This window comes from Helianthus annuus, chromosome 2 (assembly GCF_002127325.2).
Source record: "Helianthus annuus cultivar XRQ/B chromosome 2, HanXRQr2.0-SUNRISE, whole genome shotgun sequence".
Classification (NCBI taxonomy): Eukaryota; Viridiplantae; Streptophyta; class Magnoliopsida; order Asterales; family Asteraceae; genus Helianthus; species Helianthus annuus.
The window spans coordinates 156,036,602-156,057,693 of NC_035434.2; the positions used below are offsets into that span (position 1 = coordinate 156,036,602).

Here is a 21,092-nt window from a genome sequence, read left to right on the forward strand (position 1 = left end):
TTGGTTTTCGTTTGTTGCCTAAAATTAACAAACAAACACGAAGAAGTTCATTTCCTTAACAAACGAACACAAACATAAAATCTCGTTCGATAAGTATTCATGAACACATATATTTCTTAACTAACGAACATGAACAAGGACATGTTCGTGTTTGTTCGATTCGTTTGCAGCCCTAAATTAACCCTCATTATAATAATTGATTTCAATAAATATCATGTGTCACTATCACAATCACACTCTATAATTCAACTACTTGCCATCCCCTATATTCACTAAGGGGTTGTTTGTTTACCTCTTAATAAGGGCTCTTAATGGTTCAGACATCTTACTAATTCAGCACTTAATGGTTCAGACATTTGCCTCTGATTGATTAAGATTTATACAAAGTCTGAATGGTTAAGACCTCTAATCTGAATTGGTCAGACATTTGCCTCTGAACGGTTAAACATTATGCAGACTCTTAATGATTCAGACCTCTTACTGGTTCAGCACTTAATGCTTCAAACCTCTTACCTCTTACTGGTTCAGCACTTAACCATTCAAATGTTGTTAACAGCACCTAACTCAACTACTTACTTGAGAGGTACGTAAGCCTTCCCTACCAATGAGATTATCTCATTACTAGATTCTCCTTTAAAAAATCTTGTATGAAAACTTTCCCCATGATCATTCATAGTAGGTTAGATCATGTGTAGTGGTGAACAAAAATAATGCCCATACTATGGGGCATTATCCGACACGTGGCATCCCAGTCAGCGTTGGGCATTATAGCAAAAGTGGCGTAGTGGGAATAATGCCCCTTCCAATCATTAAAAAGAATAATAAAAAAACAAAAAAAAAACAAAGTATTTATCATTGGCCATGCCCCCACCTTGGACTCACTCCCATTTGCCATATGCACTCCCATTGGCCACATGCACTCCAAGTCAAACCCCATGTAGCGTTTTTATCATAACGCCAACTTTGTTGTGAAACTAGCCTATTAACACAGGAATATGGGCAGAATTATAGGGAGAAAAGAACTAATATTTAATTGATAGGTATACCATACAAGAGATACAATGGGAAGTATATATAGGAGAAGAAAACTTGGAGAAGAAGCTAATCTATTTTTGGTGTTGATAACCATATATTAATAATATATTTATAACACTCCCCCTTGGTTATCAACTTGATACGCTTGGAGATGCTGCCTCATTAAAAACCTTGCTATGAAAACCCAGTGGGACAAAACCTTAGCTAAGGGAAAAAGAGTGCAGCGCGTATCGTCTCCCCCTGATACTTCTGGATCATGTGCGTTGCCTCATTAAAAACCTTACTAAGAAAACCCAATGGGATAAAACTTAGTGAAGGGAAAAAGAGTGCAACTTAAATAAGTCTCCCCCTCATTTTAACATGTATCATTTAAGTGGCATGTGTCTATCTTCCTTGAAAGTTGATTAAAGCTTTTGTAGTCAATGATTTGTCGCCCGATCCCGTAATGTGCAATCCTTTATGTGGAGCAATGTTGTATAATCTTCTAACAAGACTTTAGGTGCCTCCTTCCAAAAAATATCATATGTCCAGGACTGTGTTTAGTTACATTCCTCCATCTACAAGACTAACCAAACTTGTTTTGATGGGTTAGTAAAATATAATCAAATATCGTTTATACCTGAAATATTTCGTTGAACTCATTCCAATGTCTCTTCGTTTGACAAAGGTTATATCATGACAATAAGATCAAGTGAAAGATATTATAACCATACATAGCTAGCAAAACATATTAATGCACTTATGCATTTAACGATGGTACTTCTAGAATGAGAATCTCTACTTTGGTAGGAGATGATAATAGGCATTTCTTATAACAAATGACTTAAGAACCTTTAACATACTTTAAGGTTCAACTATGTCCAAACTAAAGTATCCAAACATCATCTTCTAGATGTACTTGAGGGATTGGTAAAATATAATTACATATATACTCGAACTGCAGTTCGAGTAATAATTAGACCGTGCCAAGGTCATTCAGAAATTCTCCCTCTAAAAGCTCGACAATTTCTCTCGATGATGCCTAGACATCATTAAAAGTAGAATGTTGATGGAACATGGCTAATTTAATCAAACTTATATCCCTCTTCATCCGAATATCTTGAGTTGTACAACACTCGTCTCGACTACTTAGTCCATACGTATTTTGTCAGCTTCATATAATACGCTCTTGAGGTTTTGACATCATTAATGCTTCTAGCATTATCAATCCATGAGGGATTTTGTTCCATCTTATCCAAATATGCACGTGCTTTCACTCTTTAGAAGTTTTGCTACATAAAATTTGCACATTTAACACATAGATATCTATATCATATGCAAAAGTGTCATGAACACTTGCTTTTATCTCAAAAATCCATATTTTACCATGCATGTATACTATTTATTGAGATATCACGATCACCGGGTACAAGTTTTCTATGTATGTTTCTTGGTGCACAAGTATTACGTCGTTAAGATATTTCAATTAACCTTTTAAGCACTCAATTGCTTTAGAAACCCATCAGGGGTTCCAGTTATATCCAACATGTAAAATAATCATAACCTGATCAAATTCGAATATGTATAAAAGATCACATTGTTCTCGAGAACTTACTTTACAGGACTTACATAATTTAATCCTTCAGGACTTTCATGTACACTTTCAATATCAAGTGATACATAAAATCCATAAGACGCATATCAATTATCTCTCTATATTACCAGACGGATAAAATATTGGAAATTCATTGCATCCACCACTAGAGAATGTGTCTCTTTATAACCAATCATGGGTTTTTCCGAAAATCCTTGTGCCACCAATTGTTCCTTATCTCATTTAATTTGATTTTCACATGATTCTCATAAAAGACCCATTTGTATTCAACATACTTTACAAATTCAGTTGTATGGACTATTGGTCCGAAAACTTTTCATTTCATTAGAGAATTCAACTCTGCCTTATTCGCGTCTTTTCGTTTTTGGCCAATCATTTCTCATAGTCAGATCTTAAATTTTGATCCTTATCATTTTATCATTCAAGCGTTATTTTATATACAAAAGTATAACGATGTCGATTTCAATTCGATTCCATATATATTTAGACATGATACAAATTAATGAGATCTCTTTAATTTCAGGTACCTGAGGTTCTTCTAGAACCATCATGTCTAATGTCTCTTCAGGAGACCCTTTTAATATAACCTCGACTTGACCAATCTTAATTAGTTGCTCCAACTTTCGAGGAATTTTATTATTGGAATCGACTAGCCTACCATGATTCAGATGTGCAATAGACTCATTAAAAACATGTGTTGTTCTTCTGAAACACTCATCTTAATTGGAGCATTAGCAGTTGGTATATGTGACATAGTCACCTTCTTAAGGTCAGTGAATGCGCCTGGTAATGGATTCGCTAATCTTTGTAATTGAGTTATCCTTTGAACTTCTAGTTCATACTTTTAGTTTTGAGGATCAATGATAATTCATACTAACTCATTTATTTTCCAACTGCTTTTTATCTCCCCCTGATGTTGGGAATGTTAATCAATTGAGATGGATATCAATTAATTGAGCCGTAAATAAATATCTCATGAAAGGCTCTATTCGTTATCATATATTCCCAACCACCTTTTAAGGTCCCATCGTTGTGCGTCGTGGTGGATCAATTTCAATATATACCGCACAACCAAAATCTTAGAAGAGACATCTTTGGTTCCTGACCAAAAACCAATTATAATGGGGAAAAACTATTACAACATGTTGGCTTTATGTGAATTAATGTTATTGCATGTAAAATTACATGTACTTATATATAAACATAAACGTGCTCTCATGATTATTGGCTTTGCTATCAATCATATACGTTCAACGATCGTCTTAAAAAAACAATTCATGTATGAACATAAGCTATACGAAGTTCAACAGTAATTTCAATAATCATTAATAACTTGGGAATTAAACTCATTGTTATTACCAAAATAAATATATCAATCTGGAATAATATATTTGCTATCACATTAGCCAAGCCATAATCACACAAACTTCAGGTTGTGGATTTGATAACCATTTAGACGACGCATCGATTTAAAAGACTAAATGGTATCATGTTAAGATATGCATATCTTTTAATCACTTCCAGAATATTCAGGGATACACACCCTCCTTTATTTGGAAAATATATAAATTCCCTTGAAAGCAAACATTACATACCAATTATCAACTTGAAGAATCTTTAAATTCTTCATTATGTTTCACATCATCATTGACCTGACATGGTCTAACCGGTCATGCCAACTAATTATATAATCATGATCCATAAACTCTGATTCATGATCATCCATTTATAGTTACACTTATGCTAATAGACATAATGTACAATATAACAATGTCTTCTCATTTCAAACAATCATATTATTACTTTCATGTTTTTCACATTTTATTCTCATATAACTACTCCCTTCATTTGCCACTTTTAGTGGTCAATCTTATCATTAACATTATTACAATTATGTTAATCTCATCATCATAATATTACCTCCATGATCCTTACCTTTGCACCGTTCAATATAAAATCACATTTACTTCAACCTTTATAGCTTTTATTCTTTACTCGGTCACACACATGTAACATCATTTCATACTTTTCGTACTTTTAATGATACTGCTACTTCGGGAGCACATTCCAAGTATGATACTTGTGAGTTACTTTATCTGATATTTCCTAGTAATTAATCTTCTCACCACATAATATATATTAAGAAGTAATTACATAACCGAGTGATGTATGATTTATTGGTCTGAAATCTTACAACTTTCTATAGATTAGTAATGAAATTTTGGAAGGATGATACTTTGAGTTCCATGTCTATGCATATTTATACTTTTCCATGAGAGTGATAACAACCCATATAACTTTGTTTTAATTGTGTTATTCAGTACTTTACGTACACATAAATAATAACATACAAAGTACATGGTATACCAAGAAATCAAATTGTATAATGCATGATGTTATAACATATCATCATATAAAATGATTTATAATAAGAATTTATGAAATAATATTTCTTCATCACCTACAAGTAAATACGTAGTTGGTTTATTATTAACATATCACGATGTAAGCATTCACAAATATATGTTATTATATAAATATTTATCACCTTAATTTTGAGACATAAACAAATATCCCAATTAAGTTCCCATGGTATTTTAATTTTGAGACATAAACAAATATTTCAATCAAGTTCCCGTGGTATTTTAATAACACATCGTTAAATTAGTTATCCTAGACTTTCGATAAAGACCAGTGGTGAAGGGGAATACAACATTCCTCATTACGTATGAAAATAATGGTTCCAAATTTAATATAAATAAAATAAGTAGGCAAGGAAAATTCGCCATAACCAAATTTCTTTGTATTAAGCATCAACATATACTATCTTATAAAATAAGTATCAAGTATTGCCATAACATATATTTGGTTGTACTCCACTTATAAGATATCTAAGTTTTGCCAATTAAGCATTTAACAATTCGTAAACAAGGATAGAATCATAATGTAGTTTAGTATACAAGTTGACTACATAATATTATAACTAAATAAAAAGTACCTTATAGAACTGACCATAAAGGTAGGTTAAAAAAATACTATTCATGAAGTTGAAGTGTAACAAATCGATACTTTATTCCTTAATTATTGAATAAAAGATTTAAAAGAATTAGTATTTAAGTTTTAATTGTTTTTATAAAAGAATATTAATTTGATTGAATATATGACTCCCAATAAGATGAGTCTATTAGACCAGTGAGGTATTCAACATAATAACTAATGGTTAATTTCCCAAGCATACTACTATGGCCATAAACCCAATCCCCAACCAAAATCAATCTGACATAATTCCATAACCCAAAACAAATATCAATTCTCGGTTGCCAATGTTCACATAAAATCAAGAATGGGTTTTGGTTTTACCTGGCGTCACCACCGATTCGATCCTTACCGCTAAGTTGATAGATAAGTTTGTTGGAATTCGGTAACACGTTTGATTTCTTTGTGATCGATCATAGTTTGAAAGTCATCGTACATGAACTTTCTTGAAGAAAATAAAATATTAACTTCAAACCATAAAACTTTTCAAAGTTATCCGAATATAAAACGCAGTAAATGGAAATATTGATTTTCATTAATAATCAACGAAATCCTTCCTTTATACTTTTAGATATATATAGAAAAATAGTATTATATTATTAATAAACTGTTTGTTGAAAATACCAATAACATAACGGGTCATCAAGCACATAAATTATTAGTCATGAATATTTCTTTTAATAAGAAACTCTAAATTTATTGAAAGGGGTGAAAACTTACCTTGGCGGTGGAAGAGTTACTTTTTGATTGATGTTGAGATGGTTTTGTTTTTTGCATAAAATTAAACACATACACAGACTAGGTTAGTTCCCCGTGTGTTACACGGGTTGAATAATTTAAACTTTATAATAAATATTTCTTGTAAATGCAAATCAAAGACGGAGCCATTTAAATACCAAATTGACATAAATGAGTTAATATAAAGATGATGTATGTTAGTATTATAAAATTCATCAAAAATACATGTAATCAAACTATCGTTGAAAATAATACAAAAATAAATATATTATATAATATTATTGAGAAATGAAATCTTACAATTATAACTCGCACATTACAGAAAGTAATTTGAATCCAAAAAATATTCATATAGTTCATAAATATCTATAAATTTATTTCTACACAACATTACATCTTTTATTCGTAACTTTACTATCTCTATCTAGAATTAGTAGTTTTACCTGTCTCTACTTTTAACTATTAATAATGCCATTGATCATGAGTGAATCCAGTAATGCTAAAAACAATACTACCTTGGATAGTGTTATATTAATTGTCATCGGAAAGCCGACAGATACTGGAAGTGGAGATCTATGGATATATGGTCACAATGCAACATAACAAAATTAGGCATTGATAGCAAAAACGGCCAATGCTTACGCACATTCCTAGACTGACTCGTAGAGTTTTCCGGTAACTTGATTAAAATCTCATACACAAATATATCAATATTAGAAAGGTACGATAATAATAATAATGGTAGCAATTATAAATAATACAATAGCAGTAATAATAATGATATTAATAAAACAATATTATTTTTTGTTATACATATACATTAATAGTTATACTAAAAAATACATTATTTATGTATAACAACATTGTCCCCTATATAATTTATCAAGTTTTGTTATCCTCACAAATCTACTATTCAACTTTTCTCTCTTTACTCTCTCTCTTTTTCTCTCATTTTGGCTATTTGGTTTGTCTCTTTCTTAAAATTTGTAACACTCCGAATTTTTTCAAGCATTAATATTAAAATAATAGTTTTCTTTTTGTATTAAAACATGATAGTTTACTAACCAGTTGATATGGAATTTAGTAAAATAAAGGTGCTTATTAAAATGTTAATTAAATAGTAAATTAATTGGTTCAAAGGCAATTTGAATGTATCCGTTATTGTTTTTTATGTATTGATTAATATTTGTTTATATAAAAATATGTAATACTTAAAATAGATTTTTTATGTATTGATTAATATTTGTTTATATAAAAAATATGTAATACTTAAAATAGATTAATGGATTCTGTATTTTAGAAATTTTAGATTAATTTTTAAATAATAGTTATAAGTTAATAAAGTAAATAAATAATCTACTTTTGTAAATATTAAAACGTAAGTGAATATGATTCAGTTTAAATGTTTATAGATGATGATTTGTTTATATAAAAATATGTGTTTAAATGTTTATAGATGATGATTTGTTTATATAAAAAATGTAATACTTAAAATAGATTAATGGATTCTGTTACTCTGTATTTTAGAAATTTTAGATTGACTTTTAAATAATAGTTATATAAGTTAATAAATAATCTACTTTTGTAAATATTAAAACGTAAGCGAATATGATTATAATACTGTATATGAATTTAAAATGTATATATCGTAAATAATTTAAATAGGAGCTCAGATATATTTATATACAAATTAGGGTTTCAATAGGTGAACCTATTAATTTGAAAAATAAAATTTGGATAAAAATATAAAGTAGAGTTTAATTTATATTTTTCAAGATTTAAGGATTAATTTTCTTTTTTTTTTTAATTTAGGATTAATGGATTCTGTTACTCTGTATTTTAGAAATTTTAGATTGATTTTTAAATAATAGTTATATAAGTTAATAAAGTAAATAAATAATCTACTTTTGTAAATATTAAAACGTAAGCGAATATGATTATAATACTGTATATGAATTTAAAATGTATATATCGTAAATAATTTAAATAGGAGCTCAGATATATTTATATACAAATTAGGGTTTCGATAGGTAAACCTAATTAATTTGAATTTGAAAAATAAAATTTGGATAAAATTTTTAAGTAGAGATTTGTTTATATAATAAAATGTAATACTTAAAATAGATTAATGGATTCTGTTACTCTGTATTTTAGAAATTTTAGATTGATTTTTAAATAATAGTTATATAAGTTAATAAAGTAAATAAATAATCTAATTGTAAATATTAAAACGTAAGCGAATATGATTATAATACTGTATATGAATTTAAAATGTATATATCGTAAATAATTTAAATAGGAGCTCAGATATATTTATATACAAATTAGGGTTTCGATAGGTGAACCTATTAATTTGAATTTGAAAAATAAAATTTGGATAAAAATATTAAGTAGAGATTAATTTATTTTTTTCAAGATTTAAGGATTAATTTTCTTTTTTTTTTTTTAATTTAGGATTAATGGATTCTGTTACTCTTTATTTTAGAAATTTTAGATTGATTTTTAAATAATAGTTATATAAGTTAATAAAGTAAATAAATAATCTACTTTTTTAAATATTAAAACGTAAGCGAATATGATTATAATACTGTATATGAATTTAAAATGTATATATCGTAAATAATTTAAATAGGAGCTCAGATATATTTATATACAAATTAGGGTTTCGATAGGTGAACCTATTAATTTGAAGATTAATTTTCTTTTTTTTTTAATTTAGGATTAACTAATTAAACTAAAAGGATTATGTTGAAGGCGGGAAAATAAAATTCTAAATAGCCTCAATGATTGCCATGTGTCTCAGATTGGTTTACTTTATTATATGTATAGATTAGATACAGACATACCAGATTACGATTAATAGGCAAATCGGTATTTACTCCGCTTTAAACAAAGTGAGATGGCAGGAAAGTGAGGCAGGAGATGAACAGGCAACATATGGATGGGTGTAAAACTAACGGCATGGATGACGGCACCTCCATAAACTATAGAGCACTCTCGTGCTGATAACGTGTTGTGAAACTAGCCTATTAACACAGGAATATGGGCAGAATTATAGGGAGAAAAGAACTAATATTTAATTGATAGGTATATCATACAAGAGATACAATGGGAAGTATATATAGGAGAAGAAAACTTGGAGAAGAAGCTAATCTATTTTTGGTGTTGATAACCATATACTAATAATATATTCCTATATCTTACATTTTACAAGGACATGTACAGTAGAATAATATTTTAATATTATTTTCTTACTTTTACTAATATTTTCTTTATTAGTTTAATTTTTAACTATTAACTTTTTCAATAATATTATTTAAAAAATAAATAATTACTATATCTTACATTTTTTAAGTAGATTAATATTTTAATATTATTTCTTTATTTTACTAATATTTTTTTAGTTTAATTTTTTAACTATTAGTTTTTTAATTATATTAATTAAAAAATTATTAAACTTAGTTTTATTTGTTATTTTATCTTTATAATACTTTTGAGGGTATATTTTGTTTTTATTTATAACTTTATTCGAACGAGTCAAATATAGTCAAACTTTACGGTAAGAAATTTGACCGATATTGTTTGAACAATATCAGTATCGCTACGAGTAACGTATTCATTTTTATGGCTTTCTCGATGCGACGGTATAAAGTTTGTTGAAGATGAAGTTGTATTTGCAATAGAGATTTTTTTGTACCGTAGGCTATGGCGAGTTAGGTATAGTAACTTTACCGTGATGAATTGAATCTGTACCAGCCAAACAATATTGCTATCGGTAACGATATTCATTTTTTTTTGTTTTCAATCGATGTGTATATCCTCTTGTGTTTGTCTCTTTCGATTGCTATTCCGAATGCCGGTACCATATTGAATCGACCGAAACCCGTTGCGAAGCGCGGGTAAGCTCACTAGTTTATAACAAACTTCAAGTTTTTGATTTTTTTTAAGAAAACGCCCCATGTAATGGGGGGAGGGCGTTTTAGGGCGTTTTTTTTCAAAATTTTTTAAAAATCACGCCCCACTACGGGTGGTCTTATGATTATCAACAACTAATTTCCCTCCGGAGGTCATAAAACTAGAGACATCAACTTAGATTTCTATAGATATTGTAAATCACTCGTGTAAAACCAATTTGTTGGTAAAAAACATGTTTGTAGCGACATTCAAACCATAACTTCCTTATTCATAGCAGTTTACTTTCACCATTTAATTGTTTTTTAACAGATTATTCCTAAACCCTCAAGGTATCACGAAAATGCATGTTACAAACATCGTATGGATAAGCCCAAGCATTATGTGATGCGTTAACTATATGAAAAGCATGTTTCAACGTATTCGATTTAACTCAAGTAACATATATAAGCATTGCGGTTGGATCAAAGTTGCAACGGGACCGCGTGTAGCAACGCGTTTGGGAACTTTGTTACACTCATTGCGACAGTGACATTAACATGCTTAAGTACATATAAGAAAACATGTTAAAACCATATTATGCCTCACACGTTACGACTTTATAAAATTTAAAAAGTATTTTAAACGAAAGATCCTAATTACCTCTCCCGGGTTGTGGCGAGGCCTTACAATGACATTAACGTGTTAAAGGGCACATTTGCAAACTTCAAAACCAATGTCGAAACGTTGTTGCGAATTTGGTTACGGTTGTGAAGTCGATGTGGCTAGGCAATTAAAGAGAAGCGTATGAAGTTGAGTAAGTTCTGTTATAGAAACTGAAACATAGGATAAAAAATTGAAAGTCACGAAAAAAAATCGAGTTGTAATACTATCATTATGAAACACGAATTCAGATTTTTATCCACACGTTACGACCTAATAATTTAATAAAGTAATATAAATTAAAAAACAAATTAAAGGAAAAAGAAGAAAAAAAGAAACGTGGGATCGAATACCAAACTCAAGTAACACACCAAAATATATATATAAGTGGAGGTCGGTGGCTTTTGCCACGACATTTGTATTTAAGAGTATATAAATACGACGTCATGAGGTCTCTTAGTCTAAGACAACCAATTTGCTAGGTGGACCAATAACGCGCCCGGTTTAGTGTCATGTCCGTTTTTGAAAATGAAAACTTGCAAAGAACAACTTTAAATATATTAGATTTTCATTATGCATTTTATTTACTATATAAAATTTAGTTTCAATACCATTTTTAGTATAACCCGCCCCTAACCGGAACGATAATAGTTATTATATAGTAATAGATAAGTGACCCAAAAATTTTCGTCCCCTGTAAAAAAAGTGGGACTGCCATTGGTTGCCTCTCTTGAAAGTTCATGGAAGCCACAAATGTTGTGGCATGGTTACTTCTTACTTAACTGGACAACAACCTATACTATAAGGCCCTGTTATACTTATCCAAGCTCCCAGACTACTAGCTCAGCACCACATCAGAATCTCCTCCCATTCCTGACCTCTACACCAAAACCTGAACCTATGTTTTACTTATCTATGATCTCACACTGTTTTTTTTTTTTTTTTATAATTTATATTATTTTAAACATTTAAAATAGTTAAAATTAAATAAAAGAGGAGGGAGAGGAGTGTTGGGATGATTGTGACGGAGCCCCAAGGCTCCCGGAAGGTGTGGGAGATTAGGAGGGTGATGTAGTGTGTCCCATCATCCCACGAGGCCATCTAGCTCCCAAACACCCTTTCCCAAAGGTATACCCCAAGGTCGTGTTGGTCATCTAAGGTCGTGGATGCTTCTATTAGTGTCTTGGCAATAACAAGACTAGGGGCGGATCTTTTCATGCCCCCCCCCCCACCCCGTGTTTTTTCGCTTCATAGTGTAAGCATTACTGAAAGTTTCCGAAGAAAACTTTTATGTAGTGTACAATATTGGATTTTGAGAGTCCGACCCCCTAGATTTTACCAAAAATTAAGTTTAAAATTCACAAATGAATAAAGACATTTGTCTTGTTTGTCCACTATACTTTGTAGTTCAACAACCTGTCATCCGCTAGCTCAACTACTTGGAGGTACATAAGCTTTTCCTACCAATGAGATAAACCTTGATCGACAGTGGTTACCTTGGGGCATTTACAGGTGAGGGTCCTTGAACCTTTCTTTTATGAAAACGCTGCCCCTAAGTGGCGATATGTCGATATCTAGTTGAGGTCAGTTTAATATGTATTCATAAACTGGTTAAGGGTTTAAAATTTAATTACTCATGATAAAGGACCTTGGAGATATGGTCCACAAAACCAAGGTTGGGAAGCAAATAGCAATATATTATAGGGGTTCTAACCTGGATTTTGCAACAAGAACTTGGAAACATAACCATATGAAGAGGATGGAAACGTGTTTCGTTATCCTTATTCGATGCGTAGAGGCAAACCTTACTTCGCCACAGCCGAAATTGGCTAAGGACAAGGTTTAGAGGTGATCCAACCATACATTTTCAACCACTTGCAATAAAAAAATCATAACATATATTCTCAAAAGTGATCTTACATATGTTTATTATCATGTCCAAGGTAACACAATGAATGGGTTGTTCCTTGATCTTTATCAAAACTTTGTAATAATTGGAATCAAGGAATGGGGATCAAAGCTACCAAGTTTCGGCGAACCACAGGCTCATGAACAATATGGGCGATCTAGTTCACGAGAAACATGACTTTTTCCTCCACCAATTGATGAAGAGGGCTTCTAGCTAACACACAAATTACAACAATAAATACTAACATAGCTTAGAACAAAATTCGATGAACACGGGCACATTGTAAGTTGTACAAAGAATGCTAAGAAATAATTTCATGAATTTCGGGTTCTTTTTCAAGCACTATTGGCATGTACACAGCATCTACTAGTAAGCTATGTTTCCTTCCATAGAATAAGTAGACTAATACACCAATCACCAGCCACACTGACACTCGGATCCATGTATCGACTCTGCATGTTTAAAAATGTTATAGTTTTAGTATGACACAAAAGAATGTTGTTGTGTTTAAAAAAACATGTCTCTGTATGTAGGACCCACTTACCCGAGATTAATAAGAAGATAGGTATTCACGAGAATACATGCAACAGGCAAGAACGGCACAAATGGGCAGACGAAACCTGATAAAAAAAAGTAATTTATAATGCTATGAATCTATATCTATACTATATAATAAAAGAAACCATTAAAGGGACACTTGTCATTATTCTAGACCATCTTTAATTATAGATAATTATTATTTAATTTAATTTATTAAATTTAATATATATTTTAAACATAAAATATCGACTTATGTATAATATATATTATCATATACAATACAATCAAAAGGATGAAAACATAATACAATTAATATATCTAAAGGATGAATTAAATTAATATATATTTAATTTAATTTATTAAATTTAATATATATATTATTTAATTTAATTTAATTTCTATAAAATATTGACTTATATTGTAAAATATTTGAAAAAAAAACATGGAGGCATGTTTATGAACTTATTTCCAATTGACATGCATTATCGACTTATGAGAAAGTATGTTTTTAACTAACTTCAAAATAAATTCTTTAAAAATTTTAATGTACGATTTTTTTTCATAGTACGTTCATGACTATTTTTGGTGAAACATATTTACTAACGGATTTTCCTTGAGACAATATGATTTTATTTAAAAAAATACACATATTATCAATGGTTACCCTCTTACTTACCAGTTACAAAATCTAATTACTAACTATTTTTATGTAAGAAATATAATTACTTATCTAATTTAACTTCTAATAAATAATAAATATAAACAATTGTAACTAACTCTCTTTGTCTCAAAATACATGATTATATTGGATTTTAATAATCCTAACTATTTGTCGTTAAGTTTTGGTCTTACATGACACAAAATTTTGTTTGGATATCATAAAAACGTCTTAAAAATATCGTTTTTATCATTTTTAAATATTTGTTATTAACTATTTGATTGTTTATTTACTTAACCCGTGTATTACACGGGGTTATAACCTAGTATTACATATCCATAACCGAACAGGCTCCCCATTTGAGACGGGATTAAAACTTAAAAGTATATAAGGTGAACATCAAACTAGGCATACAAGAGAAACTAACAGTTAATTATTGATTTTTGCAACGAACCTCATTTTTAACTGGTTTTACGTGTAAGGCCGTCATCACATACCACATACGCAAAAAGTTTGACATTAAAAGATTAAAGATATACCTCCTGTTTCTCCAAAGGTGAGCCTAGCATCATCCTGATCTATGCAGGTCAACACAGTCAAACCTGATAATATAGCAGCTCCTCCTAGCCCACACAATATGAAGCTAGGAACACTGAAGATATTTAAGTCAGTTATATAATAATCAACTTCAAATTTATAACATACATATGTTAGTTATTGACATACATACATGGGTATGTTTTTAACTGAAGCAGCAAATGCAAGCACAAGCACGCCTACACAAACAATTACTATGCTCCAAGCAGCCATCTTTCGTCTTCTTGCTTCATGTCCATCTTTGCAATAAAATAGAAAGAAATTATTATACAGATAAGAATATAATAAAAATATAAACGTAAAGATAAAAGAGGAAGAAAAGAATTTTGTGATATGTTTTTAAGCAATACCTAAAAGAGTAAAAGGAAAGACAATATGAGAATTGAAGCATACATTGGCTACACCTTTTTGAGTATGATAACGGGCCCCACGATCTTCAGCACAAATATCTGTAATATCGTTATTGAATTCTGACGAGACCAAATCAGCTGATTCTGTGTTAGGTGATTGGACGATGGTGATATCCGGAGGAATATATCGGAGTATTAAGATTGAAACTGCTACTGCGGTAAATGCCAACAGTGTACCCACACTAACCTGCAAGAACAAGTGATATAATGTCTAGCAATTACCGTGTTACTTTGATTATTTGTAGTACTGTCAAGAAACAGTTTTAACTAACCATGCCTGCTAATTGGTCAACATTCATAGAAAACGCCAGCGATGCAATAAAGACTCCGGTTGCAATTGTACTCTTGACGGGGACATGGGTTGTTTTATTTATATCCGAAAAGAAAGATGGTAGTAAACCATCCCTGGCCATTGCCATAAGGATTCGCGGCTGAAAAAGGCAAGAAAATACAACTATATGAAAAAAAAGTCCAGAAGGTTACTTATAATCGACTGTTTTTTAATATCACCAATTGCATAAAGACTAAAGAGTAACCAACTTTGATCTCATTCCTGTTTTGGGTAACACACTAAAGTTTCAAACTTCGACAAAAGTATTCATTAGGGTAATCTTCTAAGTTAATGGATTTTCAGGCTCCAAGTCAGGAAAAAGTCAACATGGTCAAAGGTACCAAACAATCGACTGCCACGTCATATTTGAACAGGTAACTGGGTCAGGTTGAATCAATATGTTTGAAAATTGGAGAGTTTTTTTTTCATATATCCTGAAAGTCCGTTAACTTTCTTATCTGTGAAAACAAAGATAGTTGCACAAAACAAAAATCAGACAATAGTTTTTTTTTTTTTTTTTTTTTTTGAATAGCAGACAATAGTTGGTTATCACATTAGCCCTATAAATGATGGTTTAAAAACCAGAAATTAAGCAAAACACAAAATAGAATATGTGTGTATGTATATATTTGCCAAAAGAAACAACTGATACAGACCTGTGGAAGAATTCCACCGATTAATGCAGCACAAAGAGCTGTAACAGCTCCAATCGTTACAATATATCTGCAATTGGGTAATGTTGTAAAAAATAGTTTAAATAAAGTAAGATATAATTCAGTTTTGATAAATCAAACAGAAGTGCATGCTTACACTGCCCAATTCATCCCATAACTAGCAAAAGCCGATGCGATAGGGGTGTCTGGGTCCAACGCAGAATATGGAACCAAGCCGATCACAACGGCAGCCACAAGCATATATAACACACAACATGTAAGCAATGATACACCAATACCGATAGGTAAATCTCTTTGAGGATTCACCACCTGTAATTACAGAATGAAATTAATATTAACATATTATTATTATTAAAGTAGAATGACACACAATAGTTACCTCTTCGGCAGTGCTAGTTACTGCATCAAAACCGACATATGAGAAAAAGCAAGTTGCAGACCCAGCAAGTACGCCGTTAACTCCAAAAGGGAGATACCTGAAGGAATGCTTTTGTGATTTAGTAAATAAGTGGTTATTTTACGTGCCGCGCGTTGCGGCGGCACTGTACACGATGTGATAAATTATAGACTACAGTCAACCCGACTCGTTTCCGAACTAAATTTACGTTTTGAAACCTAGAGTAATCTGAATTCATACCCTTGAATGAAAATATGTTATATTTGACCTGATTTGCTTCCAAACAAAATTTATGTCGTAACGTAGACCAACTCAAAATGCACATAAAATAAACACGTGCTTGGCGTCGTACGCGGCGTGAAAAAGTATTGACTACAATTGACCCGACTCGTTTTCAAACTAAATTTACGTCGAAACGTGTAGTAACTCAAATTTATACCGTCAAATGAAAACGTATTATATTTGACCCGATTTGTTTCCAAACAAAATTACCTCAAAATGAAGTCCAACTCAAAACGTACATAAAAATAAAACATTTTATAATTGACCCAACTCGTTTCCAAACAAAAATTACGTTAAGGCGTTGACGAACTCGAATTTATACCGACACGTACAAAAAAAAAACTTAAGAAAGTAGTTTTAGGGTAAACTCGAAACTTTAGAAACTTGAGGGGGTCAAGGTGACATTTAGAAAGTTGAGGGTTACTTTTGACATTATCACAAAGTTTAGGGGTAGAATGGGTCTTTCTTTTAAGGTATTATAAATACTTTAAAGAGTTAATTACTATTTTCGTCCCTGTGGTTTGTCAAAAATCACTATTTCAGTCCATTAGTTTAAAATTTGCGATTTCAGTCCCTATGGTTCCACTTTCGTAACCATTTCAGTCCACCTCGTAACCATTTCAGTCCCTGTACTTACAGAATAAATGGATTGAAATGGTTACAAAAGTGAAACCATAGGGACTGAAATGGTTACGAAAGTAAAACCACAGGGACTGAAATCGCAATTTTTAAACTAATGAACTGAAATAGTGATTTTTGACAAACCACAGGGACGAAAACAGTAATTAACTCTACTTTAAATTACAGAAATAAAAATCAGTATATTACCCGCCAGGAATACTATATCCAGCCCATTGAGTCTTGAAACCTACGTATCCGCCCGCTACTATGATGAAAAGCAAGGCTGCAACATTTATTGTTGTAATTACGCCTTGTGCCAATGAACTCTAGAAAAACAAGTATTTAATTAATGTAAAAACCAATATGAAAAAAATTATATACATTTAAATTTCAAGAAGATATAAGATAACAAGAGTACCTCTTTGATTCCAGTGCACAGTAGTGCGGTCATAACGAAGACCAGAATAGCTGCAGAAGGATCAACTACAATACCGAGAACGGTTGGACGACCTAAAATAGCAGGCAGCCCGTCTTGACCTCCAAAAAACAAGGCCTGTTCATCATGAAAGAATATTAGAATTAGATATATATATACACACAAACATATATAATATATACACACACCCACAAAAAATAGTAATGATGATAATAAGTCAAATATTAGTAAGAAATAGGGGTATTGGATTTTAATAATCCCAAGTTTCACTAATTGGCCGGTAATAATCCCAACTTCAAAAATTGCCTACAACAGTCCCAACTTGTAAGATTTTGGCCACCAATGATCCTTGTCTAACTGGGTTATAACCTTGTTGGGCTGGTGACCTGCAATTTATTCCATTTATTCCGGCGACCCGTTTTACCCCTGAAACCACCAAACGAGACCACCACCAATCATCTCCGACCTCCTGTAATCTTCTCCGCTTCTCAAAAGTTTAAAATTTCCACCATCTACGCAACTCCGGTAACCTGCAACTTATTCCGACGACCTTCTTTACCCCTGAAACCACCAAAGGAGACCACCACTTGTCATCTCCAACCTCTAGTGACCTTCTCCGCCGCTCAAAACTTCAAAAAACTAACTGGGTTATAACCCAGTTAGACAAGGATCATTGGTGGCCAAAATCTTATAAGTTGGGACTGTTGTAGGCAATTTTTGAAGTTGAGATTATTACCGGCCAATCAGTGAAACTTTGGATTATTAAAATCCAATACCCCTAAGAAATAATATAAATTTAAATTGGAAATTTGGAATTATATAAGCCGTGGAAGAAACCACAAAGTTACAATTATATATCTCTGTTGAAGCGTTTGATAGAATCTTGATGCACTCTTCATTGGAGAAACTCCACATATATACATTTTTATGTGTGCATCTGGACGAGACCTCGATACACATATGTGCACATATAAAGTTGTGAATTTGCCAACTTTAATGCTTAAAAAATTTATCAACATAAAATTGCAAATTTGGTGAACTGTGGACTGATATGGTTCAGATTAAAAATATGATTTATTGCTAACAACTTCTACGTATCTTTGAGTTCTTATTTGAGCATGATTACACACATATATGTATATATACACACATACAATATCATAAAGAGAAGCAAATGAAGTGCACCATATTTGGGGATATGCCACGAGCCACAGCTGCTCCACCAAGTGAATATTCCAGTATCAGCGACCAACCAATCAGCCAAGCAACACTGATATTAAGGCAATAAAATGTCCATTTGCAAAAAAAAAAAAAATGAATTATTATTTTTTTTTTTGGGTAAAGAAAAAAAAAATGAATTAGCATATATCATGTTCAAGAAAGAAAACGTATAGCAATTCGTATGAACTTATTGTGGCTATAAATAATGTGAAGAACAGAGTGATCTTTTAAAGACCTTGAAATATTACAACATATAACCTTACCCTTCCCCAACACACAAGTACGAATAATGATACGCACTCCCAGCAGACGGACAGCGACAAGCGAGTTCTGCATAACATAACGCCGAAAGACCCGCAGCTATTCCAGCAATGAGAAATGATATTGTGATAGCAGGACCTGTTTGCTCTTTAGCAACTGTTCCAACAAGAATATAAACTCCCGCTCCAATCGTTGCTCCAACACCTAACAAATATCATATCAAGTTAAATTGTAGCATTATACCCTCACTCCCATCACTAACACATACATAATTACATACACACATCAGCAATATATATCCTCAAATACAGTCAACATAAAGGAACCTTATGAACAAAATCAATAACAACAGTAATGGCAATTGTCGCTCCAACACCTAACGAATGTCGTTTCAAGTTCAACGAAACCATCATACCCTCACTCACATCACTAACACATACATAATCACACATACACGTATATATATACACACATCAGCAATATATATATCTCCAATACAGTCAACATAAAGGAACCTTAATACCTTATGAACAAAATCAACATCAGTAATAGCAATCATTACAACTGTTGTTTCAAGTTAAACAAAACCATAACACCCTCACTCACATCACTAACACATACATAATCACATACACACATCAGCAACATATATCATCCAGCACAGTCAACACAAACGAACCTTATGAACGAATTAATAACATCAGTAATCGCAATCGTTGCTCCAACACCTACTGAATACCGTTTCAAGTTAAACAAAACCAGCATACCCTCACTCACGTCACTAACACATACATAATCACATATACACATCAATACAACAATATACACATCAACAACATATATCCTCCAATACAGTCAACATAAAGGAACCTTATGAGCAAAATCAATATCAGTAATCGCAATCTCCAACACCTAACGAATGTCGTTTCAAGTTCAACAAGACCTCCATACCCTCACTCACATACACATAAACACACACATCAGCAATATATATATCATCCAATACAGTCAACATAAACAAACCTTATAAAAATCACAACCGTTGCTCCAACACCTAACGAATGTCGTTTCAAGTTCAACAAAACCATCATACCCTCACTCGCATCATTAACACATACATAATCACATGTACACACATATATACACATCAGCAACATATATCATCCAATACAGTCAACATAAAGAAGCCTTATGACCAAAATCAATAACATCAGTAGTCACAATCACCTAGCGAATGTCGTTTCAAGTTAAACAAAACCACCATACCCTCACTCACATCACCAACACATACATAACCACATATACACATTAATATAACAATCTACACATCAACAACAACATAAACAAACTTGTGAACAGTGTCAATAACATCAGTACTCACAAGTATACAATTTGAATCAACACAAACCCTAACATCCTACGTAAACTGATTAATAACTTACCAATAGCGATTAAATCAATAACGGATAACCGTTTTGCTAACTGAAAACCCTCGGCTTTAGCGACAGTTGGATCAACCTGCTTTCTTCTTACTAAACATCCAACAAATCCACTCCAACATTCTCCAGCACAACCGTTAACCTTTTGCATATCAATTTCACAAAATTTGAAGTGATTTTCGGTTTATTCAGTGATTTTTTGGGGATGATAGATGGATTAATATCCCTAAATCACGAAGTAGGTGGAGATTTGATAGTGAATCTTGTAGTGTGCTCACGAGATCGTGAAGTGGTGTGTGTAGTAGTGTTATAATTTAATACGTAAGAGGCGTATGGCATCTCATATCCAATCTTATCAT

General features: G+C 31.7%; 1 protein-coding gene across 3 annotated transcripts; it reads right to left on the reverse strand.

The window, feature by feature from the left end:
- Window positions 1-12,838: 12,838 nt before the first annotated feature.
- LOC110904421 (cationic amino acid transporter 2, vacuolar) lies at window positions 12,839-21,092 on the reverse strand. 3 transcript variants are annotated; one of them, XR_002572520.2, is made up of 14 exons: window positions 20,737-21,087; window positions 19,297-19,498; window positions 18,998-19,082; window positions 17,795-17,929; window positions 17,584-17,702; window positions 16,456-16,552; window positions 16,213-16,385; window positions 16,059-16,125; window positions 15,344-15,502; window positions 15,055-15,258; window positions 14,795-14,900; window positions 14,604-14,716; window positions 13,411-13,486; window positions 12,839-13,318 (listed from the first exon to the last, which is right to left on the reverse strand). XR_002572520.2 is itself a non-coding variant. In XM_022150272.2 (14 exons), the coding sequence occupies exons 1-14, from the start codon at window positions 20,882-20,884 to the stop codon at window positions 13,168-13,170; spliced, it is 1,824 nt and encodes a 607-aa protein (XP_022005964.1). In that variant the 5' UTR covers window positions 20,885-21,092; the 3' UTR covers window positions 12,839-13,167. The 3 variants fall into 3 exon arrangements, 2 of the variants coding, with proteins under 2 accessions (XP_022005964.1, XP_022005963.1); XM_022150272.2 differs by having other exon boundaries at window positions 15,066-15,258; window positions 20,737-21,092; XM_022150271.2 differs by having other exon boundaries at window positions 15,012-15,258.

Excerpts from the sequence above, each read along its gene's own strand:
- LOC110904421 (XM_022150271.2), bottom strand. The coding sequence starts at position 20,884 with ATGCAAAAGGTTAACGGTTGTGCTGGAGAATGTTGGAGTGGATTTGTT. Across the intron at positions 14,717-14,794 it reads TCAGTTAAAAACATACCCAT|TGTTCCTAGCTTCATATTGT; the intron begins GTATGTATGTCA and ends AAATATCTTCAG. Across the intron at positions 13,487-14,603 it reads CACCTTTGGAGAAACAGGAG|GTTTCGTCTGCCCATTTGTG; the intron begins GTATATCTTTAA and ends TTTTTTTATCAG.